Below are 14072 nucleotides of genomic sequence, written 5' to 3'. Positions count from 1 at the left end.
GTGTGTGTGTGAGGGCTGTTCATGGTAAGGACAGGTCTGTAGGTGCTTGTTGGTGTGTCATGTCAGACAGAAGCCAATGTGTTGCTGCCATCTTGTAAACATGTTCATGTTTACCTGTTGAAGGATTTCATAGATCTCTGTGAGGCTGAGGTCAAATGTACAACCCTTGAGTTTATGAAACCCTTTTGAAAATCCATCATATGAATTCCTGTGTTTCACAAGCTAAAATCTGTTTCTGTTTCGAACATTTAAGATATAGATATACGTGCCCTCTCGTACCTGAACCCTGGCCTCTGTGAGTTTGGCCCTCTGGGCGAGCTCCTCCCTGGTGTAGATATCGGGGTAGTGAGTCCTCTCGAAGGCCCTCTCCAGCTCCTCCAGCTGCTCTGCCGTGAAGGTGGTCCGACTGCGCCGCTGCTTCCTCTTAAGCGGCAGATCGGGTTCTGACTCCACGTCCGAACCCTCATCTGAGTGACTCGCTGTTTGAACACAGAAGACAGGAAAATTAGGAAACAGTAAGGATGAGATTTCCTCCAAATATCAGGTGTTGAATCAGGGAAAGGTTGGTGTTGTCTGCTCCTGAAATGTTGAGTTTCATCCTGATAACCTCCCATGCACATATTCAACTTCACAGCTTTATTTAAGTCACTCAATACCTAACCTTTGAGCAAACACACTGATGTTACAGACCAACACCTCATGGTGCTTCACGTTGTAACATTCAGCAGAATCATCTCATGATAACTTTGTTCTCTGTTTTCATTTCTTTTCTTATAGTTTCCACTTAAAGACGGTGGATATTTTCCTTTCTTCACACACTCCTACACACACTCGCACCATAAGGCATCGGCGTTCCTCGTGGTCTTGTGGCCAAACAGACCTCTATTCAGGAGAAATATTCTGAGCCTCAGGAATAATCCCACTGGACAAGATTCCCAGGGCACTGCGGGGGAACTGGTGGACTAAAAGCCACACAAAAGGCTAATTTGGATCCAGGGGCCATTCTTTGAGCGCACAGTTGTGTGTGTGTGTGTGTGTTTGTGTGTGTGTGTGGACAGTAGCCTGGACAGCCAGGAGCGGTTGCCTGGATGAAGAACAACTGCAGTCAGCTGAATGGTCTGCTTATCTATGATCGAGCTAAGCAGGAGAAGATATGAATCAGTTTTCTCTTTATTTTCCGCTCTCTCTCGTCACAAGAATGAACTCATAGTTCAGACTAGGTGATTTCTGTAGCAGCTCTGTAGCTTCTAATCAGATATCATCAGCCTTAAGTCTTAAGATATATGTTGTCAAGTCCAGAGACTGAACAGGTGGGGATAAAGATATTTTTTTAAAGTGATAAGTGAAAAAAATCCCATAATTCTAAAATAAAGTCCAATAAAGAGCCCAAATAATTCTTCCTATGTGGCTCTTCAGGTGCAATCTACAATTTATTAAATAGTGTAATCCACTGCTTCTCAACTTAATATCATAACCTTTATTTTAAATCAGAAATACATCAAGGTAGAGACCTCATTTGCAATGTAGCCAAGTAAAACAATATCAAGTAAAAGACAGAAAAAAAACAGATAGAAATGTACGTAAAAGTGGCAACAAGAAGTAAAAAGCAATAAAACCACAATTAAAAATGTATAGAAAAGGAACACCTAGACTTAAAGTTTGAATTGCACTATGGATAAAAGTGAGGAATGCTTTAAATTGTTGTTCCACGTTGCAGGTGCACAATATGAAAAACTGGAGTTCCCAAGTTCAGTAAAAACAGCCGGCATCTGAATAAAAAGCCCACAATAAAAAGAAATCATTAAACTCATTTAAGACAGTAAAAGACCAGTAAGAGCTTTCTAAATAAATAAAATAAAACTCAGTGTCTTTCACGTGGCAGAAGAGGTGTGCATGTGTACAACACAACTGAAAAGAGAGTCTATTTCTAATTAAAAAAAAAATAATAATCACATTTTCATTTGTAAAGAAGTCACCAGCTTGGAAACAAGATATTTTCTTCTTCTTAGTGCAATAATCCATTTATGAAGTACAGCCTTTTTTTCACACTATTTATTTCTGATTTTATTAATAATTATGTGGTCAGTTTTTCTTAACTTGCTTGTTTTGGCCCCTGATCACATGTAGCACTCCTAATCTTGTTGTATATTCTTTATACAATGACAATAAAGGCTTTCTATATTATTCTTTTCCTATATATAAAGTCTAAAGTCAAGCTAATAACATTTTGACAAGAGATCTAACTTCTGACCAATTTTTGGAGTGCTGTCCCTGCAAATAATTTACAGCATGTCTGATGCACACACAAAAAACTACTAAATTAAATTAACATTGAATTTAGGGCCTCAGTTATCAACTAATTTCAGAATTATTTTATTTTGTCATCAACATAACATTAAAAAAAGCGGTAAATGCCCATAAAATAATTCCTGGAGTCCAACAACGAACAGGCTAAACCCCAAATTTATTAAATTTCCAATCACATCAAGCTGAGAAAACCGCAAATCCTCACATTTAAGAAGCTGTAACTAAAGAATCTTTATCCACTTTGCTTCACAAATAAACTTTTATTTATTTATCTATTTTTTATCAGTCAGCTTATTGATTGAATCAATATCCTAAAACTGAAAAATACATAAGTTGTGTTTTTGACTTGTCATCAAGTGATCTTCAGCCTGACTGAGCTGTGGTGACATCATGCGCCCTGACAGCTTTTGTGTTTCTACTTTTCATCTGCGTCTCAGATCAGTATTAATACTATTGTGAGCGACGCTCTATAAGCCGGCAGCTCGGTTTTTAACTCACTACTTCAAACAGGCCATTGGCTCCCTTCTAAGTTCACCAAGGCCAAAGCACTTTTTGTGTCACACTTAATTAATTCCCCCTCAGCATAGGGGAAGTTTTGTGTGCAACACTGTATTAGTTCCCCCTCAGAAGCAACAATAAAATACAAGAGAATCCAAATATCTCGGGGCCCCTCATGTGAAACTGATCCTCTCTCCCCCTTCGGCGATTTTCTCCGTGCAACACCAATAGCAGTGGGAGTCAACTTAACATGCATTAGGAGCAAATTGGTAAAGAAACATTCAAGCATGAGGGAGGCAATAAGTAAAATATTTTCAAAGGGGGAGCGAGAGAAATGGAGACATTGCCTTAAGCCTCTGCTGAATATCTTGCAATTTTGCACTCGTAGATTGCTAGCTCTTTATCAACCCATGTGAGTCTAGCATTTTAACAGGAATGATACGCTACGACTCTGCTCTGCAGAGACATTTCAAAATGGCCACTGCGGATTAGGATTCAGTTTCATCTGCTGTTTTGCAACTTTATCACAATGTGGTGACAAAAACACGTCACTCAAACCAAACAAAAAACATTTTATATGACTAGTTGTTACATGACTTGGATTTTTAGATGGTGGGGAAGGAATTCGGGATGTGAACTTTTTTGACAGGACGGCTAAAAAACAAGAGATGAGGCCTTTTGTAGCCTCCCCCTCCAGTTCCTGCACGGAGGAGGGCCACTAGGAATGCTTTTTCGCTCCCCCCCTCGACTTTAGCAGCATGCACGTTCCTCAGCATTTCACAGGGATTTGGGCCCTGGGAAAGCTGAGGCGGCCGGGAAAATCCTTAATCACTTTGGAATTACCTATCGGTTATGACTGCTACCGGGGTTTCGAGAACTTTTCAAAAGAAGCGACAGAGTGGCACCTCTCAAGTCTCGGGAGTCTAGTCACGATATAATCCTGAATCAGATCCTGTACGGGCGACTCAAGCGGGCTCAGTTGTTTCACTTCACTTCCTTAGATTGCTAAATTAGTTGATGTTAAGATACAGTCAGATAAGACGATAGGATGAAATGATAACGACGCTTGTGAGGAAGTTGGGTCAGCACATAATGAAACCAAGATAGCGCATGAACATTATACAGCTGCCAGGTAGAACACTGGGTGATAAAAATGGCGCCTAGCATGTATAAAAAAGGAAGAGAAAACGTCGCACTTGCACATTTTTCACCTCAAACAACAGCAAACTCCTAATTTGCCCCACAAACTTTTTGCACTTCGACACACCGCCCTCCTTAAACAAGCACCACCTTCTCCTCCCTCTCCTCTCTCTCATGCTCCCTCCTTCTCACCCTCTCTTTGTCTCCCTTCTCCCCATCTCCCTCTCTTTTCCACCCATATTTCTCCCTGTGACTCTCGGGCTCTTTGTTGCTCCACAGAGCTGAGGTCTTTGCCGGCGATTTCCACGCTCCATCTGTGGAATCCGTCATGGCTCCCTCGGCCCTTCACAGTGGAGGGCTGTCACCTGCCCCACGGGGGAGCTGGGGTGGGGGGGCATAAAGAGGCTCCGCAGAGGGCTTGGGGAGGGTGGGGTGGATGGGTGCACAGCCGGGGGCGTTCTACCCTTTCCCCCACTCCTAAAAAACACCCCCTTCCTCCAGAGGGAACTGTAAGAGCACCTGAGGGGGCGAGGAGGGCAGCGGAGAGGGGCAACAGGGGCTGTTGTTGCCGATGTAAATGTCCCCGTGGGGATAGTCTGTCTGGGCATCTGTGTTGGTTTTTGTTGTTGTTCTTGTTGGTGGAAGCGTGGTACATCCCTCTTCATGGACACTAGCTGCGGTGAAAAGAAGTACGTGCTTCCCAAATATTTCCTCTATCTTCTCTCTTAACTTTAAAATATAAAAATCCTGTCTAATTCTTTTTGTGTTTGTGCCTTGCCTGGGAAAATATGTACATTTATCAGTTTTTTAATGGGTAAAATGTCCAAATAAGATATTTATGATACAAAAATCAGTTTGAAACTGGATTAGCACTGCAAAGTTAACCCCTGATTCTCTCTTGAAATTGTGTAAAAGTCAGGATACACCAAACCTACATCAAAGAACTGGTGCCGACTGTTGCGTCGCCTCATGTCCCATGTCTCGGCCAAAAAGTTGCACCTGAACAAATTGCAAAGACTACCGCCAACGGCAAACTTGCACGTATGTTCTGTGCCTGCGTGAGAGGAAATAACTCTCCATAGCAGCATGTGACAGTCGTTTGTATTTGTCATTCAAAAGGGGAAACTGGAAGACCGACAGTAAAGTGAGTAAAATTTATTTATATAGCGCTTTTCACAGACATAGCTCACAAAATGCTTCACAAGGGCAGGAGACAACAAGAAAGAAATCAGCTAGCAAAACTATTTGCACACACACAACACAAAAGAAGAAGAATTCACACTATCTGAAGCTTTCCTCACTTTATTTCTCTTCTTGTGTACTTAGTTGAACCTCCAACCTATGTCTACTACTCCGATTCAACATGCTGAATTAGCCAAATAAAGCCAACAACAGCCAACTAGTGCCAGCAGTGCAGGACACACCCAAAAACAAGAGACAGCCCATTTTCATTAGAAAGTGAACACAACTTTCACTTTCTTAAGAAATTTTTTTTAGCAGTCCTCATTACAATACGACCATTTTTACTGGAGCTTGCTGTGGTCACTGTCTGTTCCAATAGACATTAAAGCAGGATTTATACTTGTGTGTCAGCTCTATGCAGAGCCTACACCATAGCCTGTGCATGTGGCCTACGCTGATGTAAGCCTTTACTTGTGCACTGTGTCACTCTGCAGTTACACCTCCAAAACACTAGTCAGTGGTGGGGTTTTTGTGAAGTGCTGTTTAGTTGATTCAAAACACACATCAAACACACATTAAATATGGCTTAATGGAGACAGTTTCAAACACAAGTACACAAATCAGCTTCAATAACTCGCAGCATTCACAGACAAACACTTGTCTTTATCTGGACACATTTTCCCCACAAATACAACATGCTAACATTATTAGCACAAGCCTATGGCATTTCATATTGTATAAATTAGCCTAGCAGCTAGCGAACCATCACCTAGTTGCATTTACTACCTGAAAGCTACAGTAAAAGTGACTTTTAACAGAGAGCGATATCGATATCTTATGCATATAGGCATGCAACCAAAAGTTTAACGGGATTTATACTTCTGCGTCACATCAATGCTACACATCGCAGCAACGCAGACGTCCTGTCTATGTTTGTGAGCTGAAACCATTTCCCTCAGTGGAAACTAAGCTTTTATTTAATTTTATTTCACAGAAACACTCATATGAAGCCAGGGACAACAGCAACATTTAACAAAGGTAACGTTACAAAATTCAGCTCCATTACAACTCACAAGGTTCACGGACAAAACAACTGTCTTATACTAAACACATTTTCCAAACAAATACAACATGCTAACGTTATTAGCACAAGCCTATGGCATTTTACATTGTATAAATTAGCCTAGCAGCTAGCAGAGATTTCCTCTGCTCATATGAAGCCAGGATAAATCACACACAAGACTTAAAGTGTTATTTTAGTGGAGGCTTTATTGTCTTCACAATTTATTGTTTCTTATCTGTGAAATAAAAGTAAATAAAAGCTTAGTTTCCACTGAGGGAAATGGTGTCAAATAGAAATAGACAGGAGGTCTGCGTCGCTGTGATGTGTAGCATCAATTTGATGCATAAATATAAATCCCGTTAAACCTTTGGATGCATGCCTATATGCACAAGATATCGATATCGCTCTCTGTTAAAAGTCACTTTTACTGTAGCTTTCAGGTGGTAAATGCAACTTGGTGATGAATAACATTGTTTTTGACAAAATAACATTTTTTGCACCTGCAATATAAACCCACAGTAACTTGCTGGATATTTTGTGTTAGTGTGTGTGTGTGTGTTAAGGACAATGCAAAGCTTGGATCGCTGTGAAAACAAAAACCTAAAAGAGGTTTGTTCCACTGCTGCGCACATCCCTGCTTAAGCATCACCCACATGCCTAAAATTCTACAATATAATGTAATGCAAATTAAAGTGGCAGGTGATGGAGATTCATGGGGTGACACATGGGGTGCAGAGGGGTGTTATGGTGCCAAACTTGTGCCAAGACGGAGGGCAGCCGCCCAATCACCCCTGACGCTTACTACTCCCCACAGCTTGGCTGAGGAGCTCATAAACACACACACACACACACACACACACACACACACACACACACAAAGACTGCAGCACTCCAAGCACATGACCTTGTACACATGTCCACAGCGCTGGGCTTCCCCTGATTCCACATGCATTTTAAGGCTACGTTAATCGAGCTTGTCAGCCCTGAGGCGTCTCCACTTTAGCGTCCATTAGCAGCGCTCCCCCTGCTCACATGCCTGTAAGTGTGGTCAACACACACACAATACTCTCCAAAATGATCTCTGCGATGATGAAACATAATGCCAAATCAGCATCAGGATACATATTACCTCGAGACAAAGAGGAGGAGATTGAAGAGTAGAAGAGCCTGAAACCTTTTCCCTGCTCCCCCGGATCTTTTCCAACCTTGTAAACCTGTGGTTTCAGAGTGCCCCGTTTGCCGTCATCGCCTCGCTATCCCTAAGATCTGATCACATCGATTTGGCACCGTCAAATAGCCTCGGCCAATCAAATTATCCACTCTAACCGTCATATCGCTGCCTGCCTGTATACATATGCTATATCTTAAAATGCTGTATTTATAGCCCCTGTAAACACTTGACTTCTCTCTGTATACTTTTGCTCCACCTCAGCTTAAAGGAGCGGGGGGGTGCAGACGTGGTACCGGCTCTTGTCAGTTCATCGAAATACGAGAAAATATGAGCCTTAAAAGGGTAAAATTATCTGAGCAGGAGAGGGCCTGGAAAAGCAGCAGCCTCGGCGAGATCGCCCGGGAGCTGAGGAGCATTAAGCCGCAAAATAAGAGAGAAGCAGTTGGAAGGGGGTGGGTGGAAGGGGTTAGAGGAGAAAAGAAAACTGTTTAATTTAACCAAACTGAAGCCCTGAGAGGCACACAGTGCATGGGACTCCAAGCCAAAACAACCTCTCCGGAGCCAAGAAAGCCCAAAATGGATCCCACCGTGCAACGCCATCCCAGGGAAGAGAAAAACAAGGGGAGAGGAAGGAGGAGAATGGAGGGTTTAGCTGAAACAGACTGTTGGAAAGACTTCGGCATTGCTGTTTTCTTAGGAGGTGGGGGGGAGTCGAATGGGGACACAAAGGCTTAAAAATGTCCACAGCGACATGAGACAGTACACTCTGAGCACGCATGCATGTGTGCGTGAGAGACAGATAGAGAGGCAGTGAAAGGGGTTGTGTCAAAGTTGGATTTTGGAGACTTGGGGGAATTGACTGACCATATGTGGACTATTTACACCCCTCTTCGGACATCCCAGTAACTCTTCTGGGGCTTTGGTTAATACTGAGGGTAAATTGAGCCTCTGACACATCGCCCCCCTTCTCTCCACCTACCCCTCTCAGAAAAAAAACACAAAACAAAAGGCAGAGGAGACAAACGCAGCATTTATTTGGGCGGGCCGACCATGCTGCTCCTATTCAGGAGCCGGGGGACTAAGTGACTGGCCGACTGCATTAAACAGTATATAGAAGTCAAGACAGGCAGATGCTGGGCCGGATAATGGCTTTACTGACAGCTTATGGACCCATCTGTGACTCTTTCTGCTGGGTTAAGAAAAAGATTGTGTGTGTGAGTGTGTGTGTGTGTGGGAGGCGGGGTTGGAGGGCGAACTCACTTGACTTGCTAAGGAGGAGTCTCAACCTTCACAGCTGCCCTGTAAATGAGAGTGTGCCGGAGCTGTGTGCGTGTGTTCTGGGTTTTTTAGCATGAGATTGTGATTATACACGAAAAGATGACACGAGAAAACCGTCACGGCCTCGTTACGCAGCAAAAAAAATGACACGACAGAGGGCACGGAGGAGTCTGAGGCTGTCAACGAAGAGTTATGGGAGTTGTCGAGGATGTAGGGAGTGAATCAGGAAGTGGTTACCTGTCATTTGTAGCTAAGTGTGTTTCTAACCCTGTTTCCTGTGCAGCGCTGGGGGAGAGCGATCCTCCGTGGCCCTGTGACCCTGCAGCTCTTGTCTGTCTTTTAACTCGCAGCTCCAGTCAGTGGGGCACTTGTTGAAATCCGGCAAGGTGAGCTGTTAGCAGGTTAACTGTCATTTTCATTTTTTAAAGTTGACAGGGAGGATGTTTGACAGTTTCAGCTGTCTTAATCCTGCTGCCGCTACGGACTACAGCAGATTACAACAGAGTTTTCAAGAGAGTGTACGGCATCATCAACGCAAAAGCAAAAGCAGTCCCATTGGCCGCATCCAGCAAAAATAATTAGAGGCAGACTTAACTGTCTCTAAGAGCCTGTGGCATGCTCTTTTTTGAAGCTAAAGGTAAGGTAGTGGTATCTTACGAAACTAGACAACCTAAGGCATCCACTTGCACCTACCATGTTGTCATAGCTTGTCAGGAAAGGAACTAAATAACCCTCCAAAGTTAGGCTACAGTTTGGCGAGGGAACAACTGGAATGGTCATTTTTAAAGAGATCCATTGAACTCTTACCTTTAGATATCTGAATAAAAATGGATTTTCTTGGTGGCCATGAGTCTTCTCTAAACTTGAAGTTGTTCCCTGTAATTTTTGTCCTTGCAATCAATGTGGCCTGCTCTTTCAAATTAAAGCTGTGTTCTTGTCTTTTTAAGGAAAAGGACAGCCAGCCTATTTGAGGAACAATCGGTCGCCTGACATTTTGTGGAACTCAAAATGCAAACTGGACCAGTATTAGTTTAGCACATCAGATTATTAGTGATAGTAAAGGCAGATTTATGGTTAAGAGAGCAACACTTTTGAAGAGTGTTGCCATTACTGTTTAATGGCACTTGGCGGGGGAAACACAGCAGGACAACAACTTAAGTTAAGGGTGCAACTTTCATCCGGGAGGCTGGTGTTCGCTTCCTGTAAGATTTCCTAGACCCAACTACATGCCTGTGTTTGCTAAATGTAACCATGTGTGTTTGTTGTTGAAGGAAAATAACGGCAGTTCACAGTGTTGTACTGACGCCGCGCATTTATTTTGAAAGAGACTGCATGTAAACTGTACATTTCCTGTGAAAATGGAAGTGTATTTTGAAATCAGACAACGCATGTAACAGGCAAAAGGAAACATGGCGTCCCAGGACATCAACATCCAAAGCACATACGTTGCACATCATATGACGACATGGAAAGCCCACGACCAAATGACAATATGTGACGAGGTCAGAGTGAATTTGTGTCTGGCGAGCAATGCTGCTCAAGAGTAAAGTACAAAACCAAACTATATCAGTATGTGATTTCTTGACTTCTCACCATATCGAAATAAATAGAAATATTCCTTAAGTTCACATGTGGCGTTTGGTTTTGGTGTGCCACCCTAACATTTTCAGTGGCCCCATTTGGCTGCCCTTATGAAAAAATTTCTGGGCCCACCACTGCTTTCTTCTTAACACCGTCGCCGTAAAGAAGTGAAGAGTAAGATCCAAAATCTAGTGAGACATTTAGAATAGCAGTAATGTCCTGTATAATGCTGCATTCATGTTACATGAGTGAGGGCAGATCGTACTTCTTACCTCAACTTTCAGATGGTAAATATTACTAAGGAACTCCTGGTTTGGCAGCGAGTCCCTACTTATATGTGGAAATACCTTTAATCAAGCTCTACAGAGTCACACATTCATCCAAAGAGCTTGAACAAAATAGATAACTTTGTAGCTCACGCTGTAAAGCTCAAGGACAAACTCATATCTATCAAATACAATTCTGTGTCTGCTTGATGCCGTTACGTGTGCACATTACAAAAGATATTCCCACATGGCCCGACTACATAAACACACATTTTAAGCCTCTTTCCTGACGCAACACAAAAGCTTCTGGGCTAATTAGTTAACAAAGCTCTGAATGAAAGTCAGGCTTCATCAGTCAGGTGATTGACAGCTGCCTGTCCCCCGTCAGCAGCATAGATGCAGCGTTTACTGGCCTTTGGCTGGCCTCTGCAAACTTTGACACCCAACCCTAACCCCGATACACTCACACATGCACATAGACACGCATGTTAAAAACGACCGTGCTTGGAAACCCACAGACAGATGCATGAGAGGAAAATGCTCGCACTCAACATTCTTCCTTACTTTCTCAGAAACACGCACAAACACACTCATGCACATTAAAAAACAACCTCTCTCCCCCTTTCCCCCCAGCTGTTGTGCCTATAGTGCATACTCGCAGCAGATAAAGAGGGGCCTTATTCTAAGGCGAGCCATTCTACTTGACCTTCGCTGGGCCTTTTCACTCTTTCACTCCCTTCAAACCGTCTTTGGGGCTCGCTCACTCGCAGCTCAATGTGGCTAGTCCATCACGGGTGAAGGCTGAGGCGCTACAGCGGGTCTTGAAGGGGGAATACCCCAAATACCCCTTCCCCCCCTGCACACATGCACATACACACACACGCACAAGCCCCCTCCCTCTCAGAAATCACCCTGACTTCAAAGTTGGTGTGCATTCATTAATTGCCCTTTGAATTGATATCAGAGGGTCACAATAAGAGTGTGAAAGGAAAAAGAGGCTTTAATGAAGCATAGAGCAGCCATTCATTTGCAGATAACTATGTTTTCATGCTTGAATAGTCATCATGCATGGGCTTATTAGAAAAAACTCACGAGAGAGGGAGGAGCGCGAGATGAGGAGCGAGGGGACACAGAGACACAGAGAGCCCCGGGGTAGAGGAGAGTGATTTGGTGCTCGCCACTTGGCCCTCGTGCCCCTCTTTGCCCTCGTGCCCAGGGACTCACTGAGTGACACATTCATTCTTTCAGCGGACAGACAGAGCCCTCTTCACCAGACACTTGGCTCAGGCCAGTTATAGCCAATAGCTATTATAAGATCCATCGGGAGCTTATTGGTTCTGTCAGATTTGATGAGGCAGCAGCTGGCAGCTTGTTAGGGCAACAACTCTTATTTTCATCATCAATCAATCTGCTGGTTGCTTTCTTGATATTTCGATCAACCCTTTGGTCTAAGAAGTGAAAGGAAATGTGAATTCAAAGTCCAGAGTCTCCGTCTGTCTTGTTTTGTCCGATCACAGTCCAAAACCCAAAGATATTACACATTAAAGCACCAAATCTGCACATTTGAGAAGCTAAAAACAGACATTTTGGGGCATTTTTGCTCAAAAAATAACTTCAATCGATGAATATATCACCCAAATAATTGGCTATAAACTGTCTAATCATTTCAGCTTTACAATTTACATTAAAATTAAATAATTTAAATAGTTAATTCTGTGTGTTCTGTTATAATTGCTGACTTTGCTGACAACAGTTTTGTATTTCAGAGCCTCGTAAGCAAGAAAACAAGGCCGAACAATTGAGCTCATTGTGGGCAACTGGAATATAAAAAGTTACTTCCACATATTCTCATTTTGGAAAAGCTTTATCAGTGAACTCTTTGCAGTCTGAGTGCTTAAAGTTCTTCAGATACCAGCTGATGTGCATAAGTTAACGCAAAAGTCTCTGCAAAGCGCCATCATCACACACTCAACACACTGCACCGTCTGGCCTCTGCTCCCTCGCTCCGTCCTATCACTCCTCTTCCCTCTGCCCTCTCTTCCCTCTCCTCTGCCCTGGCACCGGTCCAGTGTGTGCCCACATATTACATTTGCAGCACGCCATCCTTCACCTCGAGTGGCAGAGGAACCCAAGTTCTTCATTCACTCGCATTATTTACACAAACAAAGTCCCACTCCGTTTCTGTGACAAAGCCAGCTAAATCTTTATGGCTCTTTCATGTATTGTCTGCTCACGGTTCCCTTTTGTCCCCCGGCCATTGGCCTGGGCCCTGGATACAATGAGCCCGGGGGAATGGAGGCAGATTGAAGGAATGCGCCTCAATAAACCTAATTATGACATGATGACTGCGCTCACCATGGTAGAGGTTTTTCAAAGATCCCGGGCTTATTCAATTAGCCCTTTCCAGGATCCCCTTTCACCAAATAAAGTTATCCCTTTGACTGTTTGCATTGCAGAGTGGAATGTGTGTGTATGTGTGTGTGTATGCACAGCGTTGTGTGTGTATGTGTGTGTGTGCGTGCACACACGGCCAGCGTAAATGGAAATGTATCGGCCCTCAACAAGGCTCCTCTGTATTATCTGGCTAATTTCACCTAACTAAGTACGGACTCTAAAAGATACACTGTGAAAATGTGCAGCAGGAGGAGGGAGGAGGAGGAGGCGGGGACACCGTGACTGTTTTAATCATTAACTTTGTCTCCAGGGTTAATTACTATGATGCTGGGAGTTTGGTGCAGCCCAGCAACAGGCCTGAGGGCCAGCGTCACTGCCAGATATATAAATATTTTACAGAACATGGAGAGGAGGAGGAGGAGAGTTTTGAGCATGAATGTCTTTGTTTTTTAACTTTGCTTATTGCACGGGAATGTAGAGAAAATGTGATTTGACTTTTATCTGTGTGTCACAAGATTGAATTTTAATTTTTACCCTTCAATGCTGAATTGATTAAGCAACTAGGTGTGTATGTGTCTTTTTAAAATAGCTCATTTCTGACAATATAAAAGTGAAACTTAATACTCATTGCCAACATTTAACAAAGTCAGAAAAGTAGTCAACGGGTAATTGAAAAACAGGGCTACAAGTTTGGGTTTGCATATTGTAATAATCATTTTTATACAAGGACTTTGGCTTCATTTCAGTATTTTGGGGGACACATATGAAGCTGGGGGTCCTCCACTAGAAAACTTTGAGTGTCAGACACTTAATTTTCTGCATTCTGTTGAATTTTCATGCACCAGTTTGTGGCTGAGATGTATTTAATTTTGTCAAAAAAGTCCTCAACTACTTTCATGTTTTTATTGCAGAGGACAAATGCACATATTCTTATTGTTGTCATAATGTCCCCCTCAAAATCTAGTATACATCATTTTTTATACATTATTATAAGATATAAAATGCACTGCTGTTATATTAAGATAGTTTGGTGTCATTTCATTTTCTAATAAAAGGTGTCAACTCAAGATATTTGCATTGACAATGTACAACAAATATGTGTTGTTCTGAGGCAGAAAGCTTCACAAACAAACAGAAAAAGTTGGCGTTGAAATTAACAAATTAAAAGTATTTCAGTAAGAATTAATCAGAT

The 14072-nt window shown here is 42.8% G+C and overlaps 1 protein-coding gene across 4 annotated transcripts in view; it reads right to left on the bottom strand.

Annotated features, from left to right (window-relative positions):
• pax3b (paired box 3b) overlaps window positions 1-14072 on the bottom strand; it is a 33145-nt gene that overhangs the window by 13515 nt on the left and 5558 nt on the right. For all 4 annotated transcript variants that reach the window (XM_049575499.1, XM_049575498.1, XM_049575502.1 and 1 more), the window contains exon 5: window positions 280-479. In XM_049575499.1, the coding sequence (XP_049431456.1) occupies window positions 280-479 (200 nt within the window). The remainder of the gene's footprint in view (window positions 1-279; window positions 480-14072) is intronic.

Source organism: Epinephelus fuscoguttatus, linkage group LG5 (assembly GCF_011397635.1).
Source record: "Epinephelus fuscoguttatus linkage group LG5, E.fuscoguttatus.final_Chr_v1".
NCBI lineage: Eukaryota > Metazoa > Chordata > Actinopteri > Perciformes > Serranidae > Epinephelus > Epinephelus fuscoguttatus.
Note: the sequence above shows the minus strand (reverse complement) of the source record. Positions and strands in the feature narration are given on the sequence as shown.